The 21,745-nt window shown below is 45.2% G+C and overlaps 1 protein-coding gene across 10 annotated transcripts in view; it reads right to left on the minus strand.

Moving 5' to 3' along the window:
• Positions 1–729: 729 nt before the first annotated feature.
• TENM4 (teneurin transmembrane protein 4) overlaps positions 730–21,745 on the minus strand; it is a 645,695-nt gene continuing 624,679 nt past the window's right edge. For all 10 annotated transcript variants that reach the window (XM_081001709.1, XM_081001708.1, XM_081001716.1 and 7 more), the window contains 4 exons: positions 20,399–20,695; positions 16,902–18,516; positions 6,083–6,225; positions 730–2,542 (listed from right to left, as the gene is read on the minus strand). In XM_081001709.1, coding sequence (XP_080857835.1) covers positions 1,784–2,542; positions 6,083–6,225; positions 16,902–18,516; positions 20,399–20,695 — 2,814 coding nt within the window. In that variant the 3' untranslated portion in view covers positions 730–1,783. The remainder of the gene's footprint in view (positions 2,543–6,082; positions 6,226–16,901; positions 18,517–20,398; positions 20,696–21,745) is intronic.

A 21,745-nucleotide genomic window follows, 5' to 3' on the forward strand; every position in this document is an offset into this window, starting at 1 on the left:
GATCCTAACTATGTGTGACATTGTGTTGCTTGCAAGCACATTATCCTCCCCCCCACTTAATTTAATTACAGGTGGGGACAATAGGTTTGTGCAATTTTTATTTGCCTCACAACGCGTGGGGAGGGGCGGTTTAACCCTTCCCTCCTGTCAAAATCTTGTCCAAAAAAAAATCCCCGCCCCCCTCATACTGCAGTTAGAAAAACGGTTTCCCTATAGTACCAAGAATAATAATATTTTTTTTATTATTTATATCCCGCCCTCCCCAGCCAAAGCCGGGCTCAGAGCGGAATGTGTTTTCAAGTGCAGTTAGGCCCAGAATTTGACCAAAACAGTGTGTGTGTGTGTGCCTTTCCTCACAGACCATCTGCCCACTACATATCGCCAGCTACTTTTCTACTTGAAGGGGAAAAGATACATGGACTGAATGCCATTCTTTCCTGAGGGGGGAAAAGCAGCAAGGGAGTGGGATTCGGATTGGGGAAATGGCCCTCAGAGAAAGGGGTTGCTGTCTCTCCAATCACACCCGATTCCCCCCCCCCCGTTCCCACAGCAACACTGAATTAACAACCAAAGCCATTGAGAGATTCTCCACACACTCACACAGCCTCTCACATCCACATCTAGTTTGGTCTATCGCCCTCAGGAGGCACCAAGAACATCCCACCACTAATGGCGATTCTGCTGTTGGCTAGTTGCTGCCTCAAAAGATAACGGTTAAGACACTCAACCTGGTGTACAGAAATACTATATATTTAAGGAAGGTTTTGCCATTTGACAAATATACATCATAGGTGCTTTTTTTCCATCCAACAGCATGTGCAAGAAAATTTAATTCTAGTAGAGCGTCAATCTCTCCCAACCCCCGCACCCTGGGAAACCCCCCACCCCAGTCTGAAATGGGGTTTCAAACTAATAGGAAAACAAACAAACAAAAAGAAGCAAGGAAGATTTGCAGCGATACGTACTCTGTCGCACTCACACAAAAAACCCAAACCAAACCGGTGAACAAAATAGCCTATCGTAGTAAAAAAGACTCATTTAAAAAAAATAAAAAAGAGATTATTTCCGTCTCGGGAAGGGAAAAGACTCATCTGGCAAGTCTATAAGACGCAGCTATTTCGCCTTGCCCGGCTACTTCTGAGCTGCAGGATGGCCCAGAAACGAGTGTGAAAATGACCTGCAAGTTCTCATTTGGAGGCTCACGTTTATCACGTAATTCAGAACAGTCTCTGGCTGCTGCTTCTTCGCTTTGCTGTGTGCAGCGCAGGATGCTGAAAGCTCGCATCCGCCCTCTTCTTCTTCCGCCTTTTATTCTTTTTCAACCCAAACAGGGTTTGCGCGGAACTTACGCAGAGACCCTTTTCTTGCCGCACGAAGAAACCTAACGGGTTTTGCATGGACACATCCCCCGATTTTTCAGAACGTTGCACAAAGGGGAAGGGGAGAAGGATGGACGAAAAGGACACAGGATTTCCACCGTGCTCACACAAAGGTGAAATATACCTTCTGGTCCGTGTTTGTGTGTGTGTGTGTGCGTGTGTGTGTGCATGGAGGGAAATGATAAGAGTAATGGGTGAGAAGGCCAATTTTAGAGAGAAAAAAATAAAACAATAGGATGTTGCATGAGTTACAGTGCAACTGTATTATCATTCCACCCCAACCTTTTTCATCACCGTTTCTTTAAAAAAAAAAAGAAAAAGAGGATTGAGTACAACACAGTCTGGTATGCGGCCACAAAAGAGTAGCTGTCTTTGGCAAGAAGTCAATGCGCCAACCCTCCCTGTCACCTCCTGCCCATCTCGCTCTGTCTCATGAAATGAATGTTGTTGGCGCTGTCCGAGAGTTCGGGGTACTGCTCCACCGAGATCACAAAGTAGCCGTCGTAGCCCTGAACCCTCCCTGTGCTCAGCAACTGCTGCTTCTCCCCTTCTGTCCAGGAGCGTGTCCCCTCCTCCCCGTCCCGCAGTCTTTGCTGCTCCTGCGCCCAGGCTTGGGCAACCGCTCGCTGCCTGGCCAGCTCCAGCACGCGGGTCTTTTCCTCGTCCAAGGTCGTCCCGTACCGGGTGTTCAGGCACAGTGCTCCGTACTGGAGCTGGATGTCCGTGTAACGTCTAGTCCTTCCGTTGAGCACCGTGTTGATTTGGGAGACGGTGACATTGACGCCATTCTCCAGGGTCCTCCTGCCACCGCTGAGGCCCAGGATGGACAAGTCTCCGTCCGACGGCCCTTGCTTGACGAAGTAGTGGGTGTCCACGCCCTCGACGGTGAAGTGCAAGTCGTCCAGGTAGTGGGCGTTGTTGAGTATGGCCGCAACCCTCCGCCCGTCTTCGTTGGCCGTGCTGATGATGTCCGTGGCCACCCTGCCGTCTTTCATGGCAAACTTGACCCCCTTGCCGATGACGGAGCCCCCGGAGGCAAAGTTGTGGCTCTCCTTGGTTTCGTGGCAGCCGGCGATGCTGGAGCTGTAGATCTGCTCAAAGCGCTCCAGGGTGACGAAAGCCTTCAGCTGCTTCTGCACTTCGCACTGAACTCCCAGGATCGACTGAGCAAGCAGCAGAGAGAAAAAGAGAAGGAAGAGAGGGGCTCATGTTAGCGATGGGTGCAGGTTGAGTAAACAACAGCAGCAGCAGCAGCAGCAGCAACAACAATAACAGCTTACAGCGCCTTAAAGATGAACACATTTAGTCTTTATGGCACAGAGTTTCGTGAATTAGCTCCAATACTTGTTAATAGACCACTGGACTTCCCCGGTTTTTGCTACAGATTAATAATAATAATAATAATAATAATAATTTATTATTTATACCCTGCCCATCTGGCTGGGTTTCCCCAGCCACTCTGGGCGGCTTCCAACAAAATATTAAAATACAATAGTCCTTCAGATATTAAAAGCTTCCCTAAACAGGGCTGCCTTCAGATGTCTCCTAAAAGTCTGGTAGTTATTTTTTCCTTTGACATCTGGTGGGAGGGCATTCCACAGGTTGTGTGCCACTACTGAGAAGGCCCTCTCCCTGTAACTTGGCTTCTCTCAGCGAGAGAACCGCCAGAAGGCCCCCAACACTGGACCTCAGTGTCCGGGCAGAACGATGGGGGTGGAGACGCTCCTTCATTGGCAAGAGCTTCTGGGCTGTTCTGCACAATGCTATCAGGGACCTGGCTGTGATCGTAATTTTAAAACAAGAAAAAAACCCCACTTCCCTGTTATCTCAAAACAAGCTCTGTGCCTTTGAAAAGCTGCTTAATTTTAAGATCTAACGACCTTGAATACACCCTTTTAATAATACAGTAATGCATTTGGGAAGAGCGTTTTCTTCCGCGGGAGAAAAACAACTCTTGGGCTGTGTAGCTGTGGAAATAAAAAGGAAAGGGCGCAAACAGATTGTGCAGAGTTCAAAGAGACAGGAGTATCCTGCCTTTGAAAATTGCTATCCGTTCCGTTTCATCTTCTACCATGTATTCCCCACCCCTTTGCCACTGAATTAGCGAAGGCGAGCGGTAGAAAGTGCAACTTGAATGGGAGCTAGCGGGCCTCTGATAATGGGGAAGCTTTCAGCAAACTGTTCAGGTAGAGAGAAATGGTACAAAAAACCCCCAGAAGTATCACGGATGGAATGGAGAGAACTCATGTGCATCAGTAGATAAGAGCACTGAGGGAAAACCTGTGGCTGCTGACATGGAGTCCCAGCTAAACCCTGGGAAAAAGCGACTGTTTTGCTTGGTACAGAAGGAGCATCTGTAACGACATTAACAGCATGTGTGCAGATTGCCAAAAGTGACTATGAAACGTGGCCGCCACATCTCACGAGGGCAGATCTTTGATCCGGTGAAGGGTAAGTTAAACCACCACTCCCACCCAGTATGTTTTGAATGTGGGGGCAAAAGAAGCAACTTTCTCCACATGTCGGGGTGAGTCAAAATACCAACCAATCTAGCAGTGGAGCGGATTGCAGAGGCCATTCTGGCTTCCACGATCCATTTGGCAGAATGGAACCAATTTTAGCCCACTCATTGCCAAAACCCTGCAGAGTAGATACGGAAGGAAGAAAATGCCATGTTGCTCCTCCTTGGAGATGGCAGCGGTGGTAGGAGAGCATGGCAGTACATCCAAGTTGGAAAAGAGAGCTACAGTCACATCGCGGTTCACAGTGTAGGGAATTGTGGTTACGTGTTCCATTCCCTCCTTCACCAGGAGAGCCTGCATTTCACGTGAGACAGTGGACATGTTCGAGAAATACCTTGCCATGGTCAAGAACAAGTTCCAGAGACGATAGCAGAAAAGAAGTCTTCATTTCCTCATCAAAAGGCCTAGGAGTCAATTGAGTTTTCTGGATTTTTGAGATGGCTAGTGTAGCTTTTGATAGCGATCTAGGCCGAGGCATGCCTGTGCTAAATGAACATAATTTTGTGCACTGGAAGCAATGCTTAATAGCACTTCTAGATGCAAAAGGAGTCCTGGGTGCTGCAAAAAGCCCTCACACAGATCCTACTGCAATGACTGCTTCCCCTGGCTGTGGGGAACTGGAAGGCACAGCCACGACAGTTGCATGTCAATCTTTTAAGGATAGAGCCCTGCTCAGTCTTTATGGAGCAGAATTGATCATTGCTATGGCCAGGAGTTAAGCGCAAGAGGCCGAAACACTAGGAGCCTGCTTACCTGAACAATTTCCTCCTCCCATATACAGTCATACCTCATGTTACGTTTGCTTCATGTTACGTTATTTCAGGTTATATCCTGCAGCGACCCGGAAGTACCAGAAAGGGTTTCGCCACTCGCGCATGCGCAGAAGTGTAAAATGATGTAACGTGCATGCGCAGAAGCGCTGAATCGCAACCCGCACATGCACAGACACTCCGCTACGGTTTGCACTTTTTTCATGTTGCGAACGGGCCTCCGGAATGGATCCCATTCACAACCAGAGCTACCACTGTATACCCAAATGAACCAGACATTGTGTATTCATGATGGTCTGTGCTCATGGCGATATTCGGGGTGGCTATTCGCGACCCCGCTTTCAATACTGTTTGTGGCGGCAAAAGGGTGGGCGTGGACCCTGTTTCCAACCAGTGCGTGTCCAGTAACTTCCTGCTGAAACCTTGTAACTTTTGACACCACCAGTGCTCTGTTTTCGTCCTGCTTCTGTTGCGTAAGAGCACCTCTCCAATGCAGTAACACTGGATGTGTGGTTTGGTATAAATCACGAATGCACTATTATTGTACCCATAACCATTTGCAAATGAGGTATAGGGGGTAGCGACTAAAGACACAGTCTTTTTAGTGGTGGTGCCCATTTGTCGAATGCCCTCCCTAGAGCGGCTTGCCTGTCACCTCCCAACATTTTGCAGCCAGTTATGGTCCTTTCAGTCCCGGGTGAAGATCATTTTGGCTTCCCAGACTTTTCAATCTTAAAATCTGTTGGTACTTTAAACATTATTTGCACTACTGTTGTTCGGTTTCCATTTTTCTTCTTTACGTTTCTAATTTTTTACTGTAAACTGTCCAGGGAACCTTGGCTGTCTGGCGGTATATAAAATGTTGTAAATACATAAATATGAAAAAGGTTCTGTGCACCTGGAAGCAGTTATGTTTAGATCTGGAGAAGTGGTCCACTGGCTATTTACCCCACTGAACGGGAGGGTAGTTTGTGGAATAATTTAATGACTCCAATAGGGGGCTTTCTAGAAACAGACAGTGGCCTGGTTCCCACATGACATTAAACCATAGTTAACGTTTAACTATAGTGTAACGTGAATGAGCAGAATGCTGGTAGATTATGCTCAGAAATCCCTCCTTCACAACTCCCTCACTGTTGGCTGCAACAACCAAGAAGCTTTAGCTTGTCACATTAAGACTTGTGGTTGGCTTCTTTCCAAACAAAACAACCAAGGCTTAATCTTGGCTTACTTCTCATGGGTTGCTTGTGGGAAACAAACCATGACCCTGGGTCCAAGCATCATGATAAACCAAGGCTCGTGGTTTGTAACTCAATGCATGGCTCAGCCAGGAGTCAGGGAGGAGCAAAACTGGGTCTTTTGAAAATTAAACTATGGCTTACTGTGATGTGTGAACAGTGAGGTAGATTACCTTGCTATTGTCCCATTCTTGAGTCTTCAGTTGAGTGTGGATGAGTTCATAAGATGGCTCCACAGCATCCATGTCTGGCTTAGGATATCCAGGGATGACGTTGTGCAGTTGAAACCCAAATGTGAGCAGCCAGCTGTTGACATCTGGGATGTGATAAACGAGAAACCGAAGGGTTAGCTTGTTCATTATACTTTATTGCCTGTAGGCACCTGGAAAGAAAGTCAGGTAACTTGGAAATACCTTCCACCCAAAGTATGTGTGTGGGTGGGGGGAAGGAACTGACTATATTTGCTCATGTCCATTCGTGCAATGAATGAGGTGTAAATCTGAAGCTGCACATTTCGTAAGATGTCTATAGTGGCCACACGGCAACTCTACTTTCTCCAGATTTTAGATTGCACAAGTTGGCCAAATGGGAAACAAATACACATCATGCAAACAGGCTGATGGCTTGCTTCTCCTTGCTATATTTTCAAAACTCTGTGTTATCTGCTAAAGATTCAGGAGAGGGAAGATCGTTTGCTGGCCATGGAAAAAGCCTTCCTTCTGTGTTTTTGAAAATCTGACAGAGAAGAGGCAATGTTGCTTTTTTATTATTTCATTACCATTAAAATTAAAGCACTTTGCTCTCAACAGCCATTCACTCTCTATATCAATAGCAGCAGCAACCAGTTTCTTAATAGCTTTGTGGTGTGATCTTCTAAGTTATGCAGAAATCTACCCTGCTTCTGAGCAGTAGAGATCTCAGGCTATTATACCACTAGGAATAAGCCAGTGTCATTTATTGGAAGGGATAGAGGTCAGGAGGAGACTTTTTTTTAAGATGTCCGAATGCTCAAAAGACAGTCAGGGCAACATCCAGCCATCACAATGCAGAAGCTTAGTCCTAACATTAAAATCAATGGAACCCCAAAAGAATTTAGGATCTGCCCCAAATATCAATCTGCTGAAAATGAAGCAGTGTTTATTTATGTTAAGTAAAAACAGTGCATTTCATATGACACTGGGTACATTTTGGCTTCCACTCAATTTGGTTCCCTATATGTCAGAATGAATTCATTCTGGGGGCAGAGTAAAGGAAACAGGGGCAATAGAAATGTCAACTCAATCTGCTCCCTCCACAAAAGCCAGTCACAAAAGCATTCCTTCTCCACTATAGGGGGGCTATGAACATAAACTCCAATTAATCCTAGGTATCCTTTGCCAGTTCTCCTTTAGGTGATCTTTTGCAACGCTCACAGCAGAATCCTAACATAGGTTTATTCAGAAGTTCCCCTGCATTCAATCAAATCTTATCACTATAAGTGTGTTTTGAATCGCAGTCTCCAGTTCTGAACCATCCCCCCAAAATCCCCTCAACTTTAGGGATGGGAGAATCTGTAAATTGTGGTTTCACCCAGTTTCTCAAATTTCCAATCTTATATTCAGTTCATATTTCCACAACAATTTGCAATTATTAATATTTTTAATTACAAGTGGGTAGCCGTGTTGGTCTGCCGTAGTCAAAACAAAATAAAAAAAAATCCTTCCAGTAGCACCTTAGAGACCAACTAAGTTTGTTATTGGTATGAGCTTTCGTGTGCAGGGTATCTGAAGAAGTGTGCATGCACACGAAAGCTCATACCAATAACAAACTTAGTTGGTCTCTAAGGTGCTACTGGAAGGTATTATTTTTAAGGGGTCCTCATGAAAATTCACCATCTAAGTGTGAATTTCTCTTAGCATTCACACGATTGTATGAAATTTAGTCTTAATACACATTTGTTGCAAGCAATTTTGTCTTGTAATGCATTTTTGGGATCTTAACTATTTTATTATTGATTTTGTTAAGAAGCGCAAACGTAAAAAAGAAAGCAAAGAATACAAAATGTCAACCATAAAGCGTCACAGCCTGGAAGGACAAAAGTACAAAGGTTCAGCACAGCTCCAAAGGAATAAAGTATGAACTCGTGCAAAGATTCCCTCTGCAAATAACTAAGATTTATAAAAACAAAAGCATTGTCCACCAGTGAGTGCCATCATTATTGAAAATAAAGGTTCCAAAAAGGCTTAGATGAGCCAGACATTTGCGCATACTGGTGGCACTGAACTACCGCGGGCCTCAATATTCATACTGGAAATAAAATCATACCATATAGCAAAAATACCAAACAAAAAAACCCTGGTCATTAAAGGACCCCTGACCATTAGGTCCAGTCGTGGCCGACTCTGGGGTTGCGGCGCTCATCTCGCCTTATTGGCCAAGGAAGCCGGCGTACAGCTTCCGGGTCATGTGGCCAGCATTGCTAAGCCGCTTCTGGCGAACCAGAGCAGCGCACGGAAACACCGTTTACCTTCCTGCCGGAGTGATACCTATTTATCTACTTGCACTTTGACATGCTTTCGAACTGCTAAGTTGGCAGGAGCAGGGACTGAGCAATGGGAGCTCACCCTGTTGCGGGGATTCAAACCGCCGACCATCTGATTGGCAAGTCCTAGGCTCTGTGGTTTAACCCACAGCGCCACCCACATCCCCTACCCTGGTCATTAGAGTTCTCTTAATCTCAGGGTTGTAGGTTTGAGCCTCACACTGGGCAAAAAGATTCCTGCATTGCAGGGGGCTGGACTAGAAAACCCTCATGGGTCCCTTCGAACTCTACAATTCTGTGACAAAACGGGACACAATTTGCTCAGCCGGCTGTCCAGATGCTAACTATGGATGGGCAACGTCTAGTTCACCCTGTCTCCCAACCTCTCAAGCTCTCCCGTTTGATGGTTCTTGTAGCTTTTGACCAGCCAGCACTCCAAACGAAGATGATTACTATTTGATACCCTCTCTAAAATGGGATACTGGGAATCCGTCCCTCTGGGGTCTCTTCCAGCTCTGTGAATCTAAGTTGCCTTGTGTAGAGTCATGACTTGGCCCATGTGGCTAAGCACCGTGCCTTCCACTCAGACTAGCAACAACCGCCCAAGGCCTCCTGCAGGAAGCTTCCTCACCTGTTCTGCCTGAGATCTTTTAACTAGCAATCCCAGGGGCTAAATCAATTTGATTCCCTCCCCCTCTTCTTTTTTCCTTTCCCCTCCTGTGACGGAACTCTTATTTGGGGACTTCCCTGGCTTTTTTCTGGCCCATGTAGGACCAGTCTGGAAAGTTAGCCTTGGTGAAGACTTGACATTTTCATCCCCCCAAAAGTTTTTGATCTGAGTTCCCATTCAAACGGGGCTGTATTTTAAATCAGTCATACCTCGGGTTGAATATGCTTCGTGTTGCGCGCGTTCGAGTTGTGCTCCGCGGCAACCTGGAAGTAACGGAGCGTGTTACTTCCGAGTTTCGCCACTCCCACAGACACTCAATGACGTCATGCGCAGAAGCGGCCAAAAGCGACGTGTGTGTGTGCAGATGTGCCGTCGCTAGTTACGTTTGCTTCTGGATGTGAACGGGGCTCCGGAATGGATCCTGTTCGTATCCAGAGGTACCACTGTATTTTAATGTTTTAATATTGTATTTTAATCTTGTTTTTAAGTTGTATTTCAATCAATTTGTTTTTATATTGGGTGTTAGCTGCCCTGAGCCTGGTCTTGGCTGGGGAGGGCAGGGTATAATAAAATTTATTATTATTATTATTATTATTATTATTATTATTATGAACCTGTGATCCTCCGATGCAACCATGTGCTCTACCACTTGAACTACGGTCTGCCCCCCTCATATACTCTGCCACTCCTGTCTCCATGTCTTTTGGTTTCAAACCAACTCCCCAAACTTGCTGCGTTTTCCCACCCCTCTTTAACTGGCAGGCCATTTCCTCGCTTCAAGTCCTCGAGAGCCAGTGTGGTGTAGTGGTTAAGAGCGGTGGACTCGTAATCTGGGGAACCGTGTTCGCTTCCCCGCTCCTCCACATGCAGCTGCTGGGTGGCCTTGGGCTAGTCACACTTCTCTGAAGTCTCTCAGCCTCACTTGCCTCACAGAGTGTTTGTTGTGGGGGAGGAAGGGAAAGGAGAATGTTAGCCGCTTTGAGACTCCTTAAGGGGAGTGAAAGGCGGGATACCAAGTCCAAACTCTTCTTCTTCTACTTGCTGAAATCTCCCCACGCCACTGAATTCTTCCCTACCGCATTCCTGCTACTGTTACGTCAGTGTGTTGTGTCTGTCCAGGCTGCGCTATTCCTCCCCCCGAATGCACACTTGCTCCCACCCAAAAATTACTTGCCCCAAATTTAATTCCGCAGCGACTCTGGTGGGAGTTTGGTCAAAGGCTGCCGTCTCTCTGCTCTGGCCTATATTTAAGGCACATGATACTTGTTTTTCCTCCATCCCTTAAGTAGCGCTTCTCATGGCTGAATTAACGCTTAATCGCATTGTTATTTTTAAAAGGCTTGATAAAAAGGTCATGATTAGAAAGGACTCAGCCGCTGCTCTCCTAGAGCGAGCCTCCTTAATGCAGTTTATTTAGATGCAATTTTGAATTTGGGCTGCCAGCTGATGCACACACGGATACCTCTGTGCAACTGATAGGAAATTAGGAGAACATTAATCATCCTTTAATCTGCAGGAAGGGGATTATCGGGTCTGGCTGAGCCCCTTGCAAAATGGAGAGCTTTGAAGAAGAAGAAGAGTTTGGATTTGATATCCCGCTTTATCACTACCCGAAGGAGTCTCAAAGCGGCTAACATTCTCCTTTCCCTTCCTCCCCCACAACAAACACTCTGTGAGGTGAGTGGGGCTGAGAGACTTCAGACAAGTGTGACTGGCCCAAGGTCACCCAGCAGCTGCATGTGGAGGAGCGGAGATGTGAACCCGGTTCACCAGATTATGAGTCTACCACTCTTAACCACTACACCACGCTGGCTCACGCTTTGCAACAGGAATTTGCAAAACCCAACCATCAGCTGATTGTCAGGCCGCGAGGAGTCCCTTGCAAAATCCTTTGCAAGACCCGTGTGGACAAGCAAAGGTCACTTGACCCCTGCCCACTTGCCAAAATCGGCCTTCAAGACCAGATCCAGCCCCCTTCCGTGTGAAGGAATAAAAAGGGGGAGAGGGACTCTTTTTGCAAGTTGGCTTAAACTACCGGAGTGGGTTTTTGATACAACCAAGCCAGAGAAAGTCTAGTGTCTATTCTGTCCTCTCTGGCAACCTCTAGGTTAGATTACTGCAGCGAGCTACATGTGGGGCTGCCTTTGAAGATGGCTCAGTAACTGCAGATGGGGCCAAAACTGGCAGCCAGATTGTCGAACAACACAATACGGTCTGAACATATAACACCAGTTTGGGCACAACTGCGCTAGCTTCCAATGAGCTTCCGGGCTCGCATCGAGGTGCTTGTTTTGAACTATAAAGCTTGTATGTGGTTCAGGACCATAGCTGTCAACTTTCAGATTTGAAAATAAGGGATTGGCAGCCTCGAAAATAAGGGATCAGCAGCCTCACCTACCCCGGGGACAGTCTACGGGATATCTAACAATCCGGGATAGCAGCGGGAAACGGCACTGGAATAAGGGATTTTCCCACAAAAAAAGGGAAGGTTGACAGCTACCTCTTCCTACTTGAACCTGGACCATGCATTCATCATCCGTGTGCCCCCTTTGAGGGAGGTGAGGACTCATAATCTTGCTCCAGTGGGCCTTGTGGGCATTTCCCATCTGCCATGGAGTAGGACTGTTCCCAAGTTAACCCCTGTCAGACCCCTGCCTGAAACTTGAGAGAGCTGTAGTCAAGTATAGATGATTCTGAACCACACTGGTCAAAAGTCAGCTTTCTAAAATCATTAAGTTGTTTATGATGAACAGGAGGCTCGTCCAGTGTCTGTCCTCTTCCAGCTCACCTAAGTCAGTTCTACTTTGTTTTTGGAAATGAGGTCTGCTCGTGCAATAGCACTTCCTCCCTCTGGGTGCCCCGTACACCCCCTAAATAGGCTCTGGAGGGCTGGGAGAAGCCCCAGATCAGGTCTAGGGGGCACGGGAGAGGAGAGATTGGAGGGAAGTCGTTTCATAAGTGGACCTTGTCCCCTACGCATGTACTCCACTTAGTGCTACACCTTTGATTCCCCTCCTCTGTCCTTACACCTTGAATGCTTTTGGGTGCAACAGAGATTTGTAGTCCTTTATAGTGTTTTCTGCTATAAACCAGTTTGCAAAAGTTTGTGGAGTGTTTAAATCGAAGGTTTCCATCTAGCTAACTGACCTGAGAGAATAACAACCTCTGCATGAATCAATGCACCTTGTTATAAGGAAGTTTTCAATGTTCAATGTTTTATTGTGTTTTTAATATTTTGTTGGGAGCCGCCCAGAGTGCCTGGGGCAACCCGGTCAGATGGATGGCATATAAATAATAAAATTAATAAAATTAATAATAATAATAATAATAATAATAATTTGCTTTAACTCTTCCCTAGCAATCTAAGGAAACATTTCTTCTTTTCTATCTAGCTACCATGCAACAGTTGAAGCAAAACTAGTACAGTGAGAGATTCAGCTTTTAACTCCAAAGTATAGAACCATATATAAGCTGCTCTTCCAAATGAAGTAAAAAATAATTCGGGAGAAACTGAAAATACCTGGGTGCAGATTTTAAAACTGGCATTCTTTTTAAGAGACGCATAGTCAGATACAGTGGTGCCTCGCAAGACGAAATTAATTCGTTCCACGAGTTTTGTCGTCTTGCGATTTTTTTCGTCTTGCGAAGCACGGTGTCAGGAAAGTTTTGGAAAAGCTTCAAAAACCACCAAAGTCTTTAAAAACCTCAAAAAAGGCTACCACACCGCGTGCTATGAGTTGCTCCTCAAAGTCAAGTCGCAACTGTATTAACGGTGTTAAGAAAAAGGAAACAAACTTGCAAGACGTTTCCGTTTCAAAGAACCCTCTCGAAAGAGAGGGAACTTTCTTCTCTGAAGCAAAAATGACATGGACAAGAATTGACCAAATATGGGTAACTAGTGGAATGGCTCCAAAGATAAAGAAAGTGGAAATCTGCCCAAAGACGTGCTCCGACCATAACGCCGTAAAGATGGAGATGAGGTTAACAACAGCTGGTTCTTTTAGATGGAGGATGAATGACACCCTTTTTAGAGATGAAGAGGTCTATAAAAAGGCCCAAAAGACTTTGAGAGACTATTTTGAGATAAATCTGAAAACAGAGGTGGAAAAAAGAACAATTTGGGATGCAAGTAAAGCTGTGATGCGAGGCTTCCTAATACAACAGAACTCTATAAAGAAGAAGAAACAAAATGAGAAGAAGGATAAAATTTTGGAAAAGATAAGAGAAGAGGAAAAAAAGTTGAGGTCTAAACCAAAGTCTCAGGAGATCTTGAGAGAAATTAAGTTGTATCAGACACAATATTTGGAACTGATGAATCAAGAAATAGAATGGAAAATTAAACAAATGAGACAAAGGACCTTTGAATCTGCAGATAAATGCGGGAAGCTTCTGGCATGGCAATTGAGGAAAAGACAAAAAATAAATACGGTTACCAATTTAGAGGTGGAAGGAAAGAGTATTAACAAGCCAAATGAAATTAGAAACTGTTTTCAGAGTTTCTTCAGAAGATTATATTCACAGGGCCCGGTGAATGAGGGAGAAATAGATGAGTTTCTCAAGAAATATGGATTACAAAAAATTTCACAACAGAGTAAAATAGACCTGAATCAGAAAATAACTGAGCAAGAAATAGAGGGTGCCATTCAAAATATGCAACTGGGAAAATCTCCAGGACCAGATGGACTGACTTCCAGATACTACAAAGCTTTGAAGGAGTGGTTGATACAACCTTTGAAGGAAGTATGTAATGAAATATTAGAGGGGAAACAGGCACCTGAATCGTGGAAAGAAGCGTATATTACACTGATACCAAAGACAGAGACTGAAAAGACTCAGATCAAGAACTACCGCCCTATATCACTACTCAATGTGGATTACAAAATTTTTGCAGACATTTTAGCAAAAAGATTGAAAAAAGTGTTGGTGGGTGAGATTCATAAGGACCAAGCAGGCTTTCTCCCAGGAAGACATTTGTCAGATAACGTGAGGAACATAATAGACATTATGGAATTATTAGAAGTTAATAGAAACACTAAGGCAGTTTTGATATTTGTGGACGCGGAGAAAGCCTTTGATAATATTTCTTGGAGTTTTATGAAGAAGAATCTACAAGGGATGGGGGTAGGCCAAGGTTTTGAGAATGGTATAGGTGCAATATATTCTGAACAAAAGGCTACATTAATTGTAAATAACGTGGTAACTGAAGTGATTCAGATAGAAAAAGGGACACGACAGGGGTGCCCAATATCTCCACTGCTTTTTATATCAGTCCTGGAGGTTTTGTTAAATATGATTAGAAAAGACCAGTTGGTTAAGGGGGTTCAGGTCGGAGCAAAACATTATAAACTGAAGGCTTTCGCAGATGACTTAGTACTAACTTTGCAAGAGCCAGACACTAGTACGAAAAGGGTTTTGGAACTAATTCAAGAATTTGGTCAAGTTGCAGGTTTTAAATTAAATAAACAAAAAACTAAAGTGCTGGAGAAAAATCTAACAGCTATGGAAAGAGAGCAGTTTCAAAAGGAAACAGGATTAGCTGTGGTTAAGAAAGTGAAATACTTGGGGATTAATATGACATCTAAAAATGTGAATCTATTTAAAGATAATTATGAGAAATGTTGGATGGAAGTTAAGAAAGATCTAGAAGTTTGGTCAAATTTGAAGCTTTCCTTGTTAGGCCGAATTGCTGTTATTAAGATGAATGTTTTGCCTAGAATGTTGTTCTTATTTCAGGCTTTGCAGATCTTGGACAAAATGGACTGTTTCAAGAGGTGGCAGAAAGATATATCTAAATTTGTCTGGCAGGGCAAAAAGCCCAGAATAAAATTTAAGATACTTACGGATGCAAAAGAAAGAGGGGGGTTTGCCCTGCCGGACTTAAAGTTGTACTATGAATCAGCAGCTTTTTGCTGGTTGAAAGATTGGCTGCTCCTTGAGAATACAGACATTTTGGATTTGGAAGGGTTCAATAATACCTTCGGATGGCATGCTTATATATGGTATGACAAGGTAAAGGCCCATAAAGGTTTTAAGAATCATATTGTTAGGAAAGCTTTATATAATGTTTGGATTAGATATAAAGACTTGTTGGAAAACAAAACCCCAAGGTGGCTGTCGCCAATGGAAGCTAAAGGGTTGAAAAAACTTAATATGGAATTGAAATGGCCAAAATATGGGGAAATTCTAGAGCAAGAGGGAGATAAGGTAAAACTACAGAGCTATGAAAAATTGAAGCCTAAAGTTCGAGATTGGCTCCATTATTATCAAATAATGGAGGTTTTTAAACAAGACAGAAAAATTGGCTTCCAGGTGGAAAGATCCAAATTAGAAACGGAACTGTTAGAACCCAATACTAAAACTTTGTCAAGAATGTATAACTTGTTGCTGAAGTGGAATACACAGGATGAGACGGTTAAGTCAGCTATGATTAAATGGGCACAGGATTTTGGTTATAACATTATGTTTGCTGACTGGGAAAAGTTATGGACCACCGGTATAAAGTTTACGGCATGTAATGCCCTAAGAGAAAATATTATGAAAATGATCTACAGGTGGTACATGACACCAGTCAAGCTTGCAAAAATTTATCATTTGCCCGATAATAAATGCTGGAAATGTAAAGAAACTGAAGGTACATTCTTTCATCTTTGGTGGACTTGCCCAAGGATTAAAGATTTCTGGGAGATGATTTATAATGAATTGAAAAAGGTATTTAAGTATACCTTTCTTAAGAAACCAGAGGCTTTTCTCCTGGGCATGATTGACCAATTGGTGTTAAAGAAGGACAGAACTTTTTTTATGTACGCCACAACAGCAGCAAGAGTCCTTATAGCAAAATATTGGAAGACACAAGAACTACCCACACTGGAAGAATGGCAGACGAAGGTGATTGACTACATGGGACTAGCTGAGATGACCGGCAGAATCCGAGACCAAGGAAAAGAGACAGTGGAGGAAGATTGGAAGAAATTTAAAGTCTATCTTAAGAACTATTATAAAGTAAATGAATGCTAAAACGCCAAGGTTAGGAAATTATGAGGTTACTGCTGTATTGATTTGGTAATGACAAGAGGGTTTAAAGGTCAATTAATTAAAATTTGAAGAGAGGATTTGCTGGAAGAAATTTGAAAACAGGGATGCAGAAAGGGAGGGTACGGGGAAGTCGGAGAGAACAGGGTTATGAAAAGAAGGATTTGAAATTTTACATGTTTATGTGTTTGTTTGTTATTGTATTGTGTTTTGTATGTGTTAATTAAGTGTCAAAAAAACCAATAAAAATATTAAAAAAAAAGAAAGAAATTAATTCGTTCCACGAGTTTTGTCGTCTTGCGATTTTTTTCGTCTTGCGAAGCACGGTGTCAGGAAAGTTTTGGAAAAGCTTCAAAAACCACCAAAGTCTTTAAAAACCTCAAAAAAGGCTACCACACCGCGTGCTATGAGTTGCTCCTCAAAGTCAAGTCGCAACTGTATTAACGGTGTTAAGAAAAAGGAAACAAACTTGCAAGACGTTTCCGTCTTGTGAAGCAAGCCCATAGGGAAAATCGTCTTGCGAAGCAGCTCAAAAAACAAAAAACCCTTTCGTCTAGCGAGTTTTTTGTCTTGCGAGGCATTCGTCTTGCGAGGTACCACTGTATAAGCTGCTCTTCCCAATGAAGTAAAAAATAATTCGGGAGAAACTGAAAATACCTGGGTGCAGATTTTAAAACTGGCATTGTTTTTAAGAGACGCATAGTCAGATACGGTGCAACTGAGCTGACCGGTGGACCCGAGACCAGCTGGGCTGGCCAAAAAGGAGCCTTACCTGTCATGTAACACTTGATATCCTGAGAGTTACTGATAGGATTGTTATTCTTGAACATGTAGAGACTGAAAGGCATTATATTGCTGCTGCTGAGACGTTTCCAAATGTCGTGGTCCGGGCTGGTCCACCGGCCGGCGAGCACATCGTAGTCTCTCTTCCCCATGTGTATCAGTTTGGTGAGGGGATCGTAGAGGCCTCCATGGTAGCCGATGATGATCTGGAAGTTTGGGTTGGTGTCAGTGTAGATCTCCCCGTAAGCCGTGTACAGGATCTGCTTGATCATGAGGCCCGTCCCGCTGAAGACGGCCAGAGGAGTCCCGATGTTGTCGCAAGCGATGTAGAACTCGTCCCCGCTGCTGAGCTCCATGGCAAAGAGGTGGCCCTGCAGGTCGTAATAGAGGGACGTTATCTCTGAGCTGGAGTGGTTGTACAGGTGGGTGACTTTGGTGGGGTTGGTGAGATCCGCGTAGAAGAACTGCAGATGGTGGCCATGGGCCGTTTTGCTGGAGACTCTCCTCCCAAGTCCGTCATAGCGGTACTTCACGCTCCAGCCACTGGCTTTGTTGTACGCCTTGATGAGCAGCCCTGCGGAGTTGTACTCGAAAACATCGTTCCCTCTTTGTCTCAAGAAGCCGTCTTCGTCCATCTTATATTGCACGTCCCCCAGCCTTGTGATCCTGTCCCTGAGGTCGTACCTCAGAGGCGTGAGGCGGGCGCTGTTGCCGGGACTCAGCAAATGGAGGTTCCCGTTCAGGTCATAGCTGTACCGCCAGAGCGGCTTCTCGTTGATCGACACAGTCTGCAGCTGCCCGTCGGCATCGTACTCGTAAGAATACCTCGTCGTGTTTGCATACGGGCCGACCTTCAGCTCCTTCTTCACCACCCTCCCCATGTTGTCGTACTGCACCGTCATCCAGTACATAAGGGACCTGAATATCTCGTACTGCACTTCCTTCATCCTGCCGTAAGCGTCAAAGTGTTTCGTGTGAGTCATGACGGCGGTGGTGATGATCTGGTTGATGTCGTAGTAGATGACCCCGAACTTGCCGAACTGCTCTGTCTTGCCCGACACATCGTCGTACCGGTACAGGTCGATGGGCAACGGCGTCTCGTTGATCACCGCTTGCATGCTGGTTACCCGGAAGCTGTTGTCGTAGTTGTAATCGAAGCGGGCGTTCACCATGCCTTCCTCCGTGAAGCGGAAAATCTGCCGGTCAATGAGGGGCCCGATCTGCCGGTACCGGATGGTGCAGGTGAACCCTTCGTTTTGCAGGTTTATGGTCTTCAGCATGCCGGCGGTTTCGTCGTAAGTGAAGCTGATCTTGGTGGTGTCGTAGAGCATTTCGGCCAACTTGGACAGCTTGCCGTACTTGTAGATGACCCGCCTCCCCGTCCCCAAATGATAGGTGTGGAGAAGCTGCCGCTCCTCGTTGAAGTCCTGAACGACTGAGGCGTTTCCCTCGGGGGGCCTGTAGATGTTCCGGTAGTAGCCGATGGAACGGATCGTTTCAAAGGTCTGCCGGGCTACGTTGGGCATGGTCACCGACGACAAGCGGTCGTTCTTATCGAACTCGAAAATGTACTGTCGCTGGCTGTGGAGAAGCAGCACCATGGACTGTAACCAAGAGAGAAAGCAGTTATTATCCTTCATTTTACAGCCGTTGGAAATCTGAACTTTCTCAAGCAATGAAATTCTTTACTGGCACTGGGGGGCATTCAGTGTACCGCTACGGCAATTGCTTCATTAGCTCAAGCATGTCAGCTTGCCAGGCGGAATGACCCCCCCCCACCAGGTGTACTAATTTTTTTGGGGGGTGTGTCCCTTGGCAGAATTCTGCTAACTAGATTTGTTGAGTTGGATTTTGTCCATTATTTTAATTTTAATTATCATTTGCAATTCTGCATCTTTTAGAAACAGTGCCCCCTCCCCCTGAAATTTCTGTAATCAGGGCAGGGGAAGTACACTTGAAGACTGAAACATCGAAAAATGCCTTGCAGTCTCCTATTCTGTGGTACTGATAGCTTACTTCCTCCTGGTGCCCCTGTAATAAAATTTTTAGTGGATGTCAGGGATTGACTGGACGATGAGGAGTGATGGGAGGCGCCAGCTGGGGAACCCCTAAGGGAAGCCCCAGAGAAGGAGGGCTCAGGACCCGGGGGTTGGTGGTGGGACGCAGAGGAGAGGTCAGAAGGGGAAGATTAGGAAGAGGTGCTGGATACCGAATGGACAACAGGGTTCAGTGAGCAGGAGGAGCCTGTGACAGGGAGCAGTTCAGACTCTGAGGCTGAAGCAGAGGAAGGGGGCGGGGCCAAGGGACTGCTCAAGACTCCGGGGAGTCTCTGGATACAACAAGTTCTCCTCCCCCCTGGTCTCCAAGAATGTGCAGGACAACAAGGAGAGAAGAACAGAGCCCGGAGGTGTGCAGACGCAGTTTCAGACTGCTTGGGAAACATCTGAGAAAGGAGAAGCCTTAGGAGGGGGTGGAAGGCAGGGGCCAGCAGTCCTGGCAACTGCTCTATGTGGGTAAGACCCATTGGGAAGGGTTGCTGAGTTGTATGCCATTTCCTTGAACAAAGAAGACACGGACAAGAGACTCTGCTTCTTTGTGCTGACCTGCATCTGACTCCAGCCCTGACAGAGGAGCAATAGATAGCTCCAGTTTCCAGAGGGGTAGCTGTGTTGGTCAGCAAAACCGGTAGCATGCCTTGTAGTACCTTAAAGAACAATGACTGTATCCAATGTAGCACTAAGTAATTCATTAGTGCAATGATTTATTGCTGCGTAATGGAGCTTCTTCCCCCATTCTCTTTTCTCTGTGCGCACTCAGTGCCTTGCCCAAATCTGCTCCAGGGGTGCACTGGGTGGGGCGAGGAGAGACAGGGAAAATTCTGTTGCACAACTGTAAACCCTTGGATTAGCTGGATACCATAGCAACAAATTAATTATGGCATAAGCATTCATGGACTCGAGTCCACTATCATCTGACAAAGTGGGCTCTAGTCCATGAAAACTTATGCCATAATTAATTTTTCAGTCCTTAAGGAGCCACAAGACTATTATTGATAGATCCAGTTTCTGAAACAACAAAAATCCCCTGTTAAACTCTACCGCTGAACGCTAAACAGCCCAGAATTCTGTGAGAAGAGGGAATTGCTATGCTCAAAATTAAGAATAATGTGGATTTACTTGTCGACAAAGCGGGCTGGTGTCTTCTTGGCTCGTGTGGGATATGAGAGTGGTGCTGTTGCGACCAACTCCAGAATCCCCAAAACGATACTCCTCAAGACTGAATTTCAGGGTCACGTACATGAGCTGTTAGAATTATTAAATGGGGGTAAAAATGATGACTAGGAGAAAACATAAATCAAGGGATGTGGCTTTAGCTGAGATTCCTGCATTGCAGGGGGTTGGACTAGATGACTTTGGGGTCCCCTACAGTTCTATTACTCTATGCAGGCTACACGTTTAGCAGCATCTTTTTACAGGTGGCCCTCACCTTCTCCAAGTAGGTGTAGCTCCAAGATTTGCCATCGGCAAAGATTCTGGATGTAATCCTGCCCGACTGGTCGTATTCCATCCTTTCCGACATGGTTCCCCTTTGGATCCCAGCAATATGTCCTCCCACGGAGTAAGTTACGTTGACTCCGTTCAACCTGCTGCTAGGAGACCAAAGCGTGGGCCGGCCGGCTTGGTCGTAAAGGATCCTCAGGGTGAACTTGCGGTGGTCGTCGTAGATCTTCTCTGTCCTCGTTACGCGGTCAAAGTCTAACGATAGCAAGTTCCTGTTATGAACCTGCAGCAGAGAAAGGGGAAGAGTGAAGCATCAGAACTGAACAGAAAGCTGGAGGGTGAACTGCTCTGCAAAGCAACCAAGTCTTCTTCAGGGTTACAATTTCTGCATTTGAGTTTCTTTTTTTGCAAGCAACTCCAAGGGGTCTCTGACAAGTTCCAAGACCCTGGATGCTGTTCAAATCAAGTTTTAAGCAAAGAACACCTACTGACATGAATGGACCTAACTTAGTCATGTCCACTAATTTCAATGGTTCTGCTCCTGAGTAAAATTTAGTTGCTGGCCACCCGCAGCAAGAGAACAGGAAGGACAATAAAACGAATCTTCACACGCAGCTCTGTTGCTGAATAGAGGAATTAAGGCTGCAATCCTATACACCAGCCTTACTCAAGTTGGAGCGTTCCAGATGTTTTGAACTATAACTCCCTTCAGCTCCTATCATTCATGACAATAGGCTATGCTGGCTGTGCTGGAATGATGCGAGTGGTAGTCCAAAATATCGGTGGGGGTGGGGGTGGGGGTGGGTAAGTTTGGGAAAGGCTGCTATACACAATTACCTGGGAGTAAGCACCACTGAACTCAGTGGTTAACCTCACTCTCGTATCATAGACTTATAGAGTTGGAAGGGACCATAAGGATAATCTAATCCAGGAGTCAGCAACCTTTTACAGCCGTGGGCCGGTCCACCGTCCCCAGACCATGTGGTGGGCCGGACTATATTTTGGAAAAAAAAAAGTGAACAAATTCCTATGCCCCACAAATAACTCTGATCTAATCTAATCCCCTGCAACGAAGGAATCAGTTTGCCCAAAGTACGTAGGACCTGAACCCTGAGATTAAGAGCCTTATGCTGTCCTCAACTACTTCTTTATTAAAATAAACAACTCATCTATAGCTGTGTTTCGGTAAAAAAAACAACAACCCACTTTTTGGAGATCCACCAGCTCAGGTATATTAAGTATGAATGAATGGATATTAAGGAATCACAAATCTCTCACTGCAAATGTGGTTTGGCCCCAAAGACGTTTTAGGGTAGGAATTCAGCTGACAGTT

The sequence above is a fragment of the Podarcis pityusensis genome (genome assembly GCF_964106645.2).
Source record: "Podarcis pityusensis genome assembly, chromosome: 4".
NCBI lineage: Eukaryota > Metazoa > Chordata > Lepidosauria > Squamata > Lacertidae > Podarcis > Podarcis pityusensis.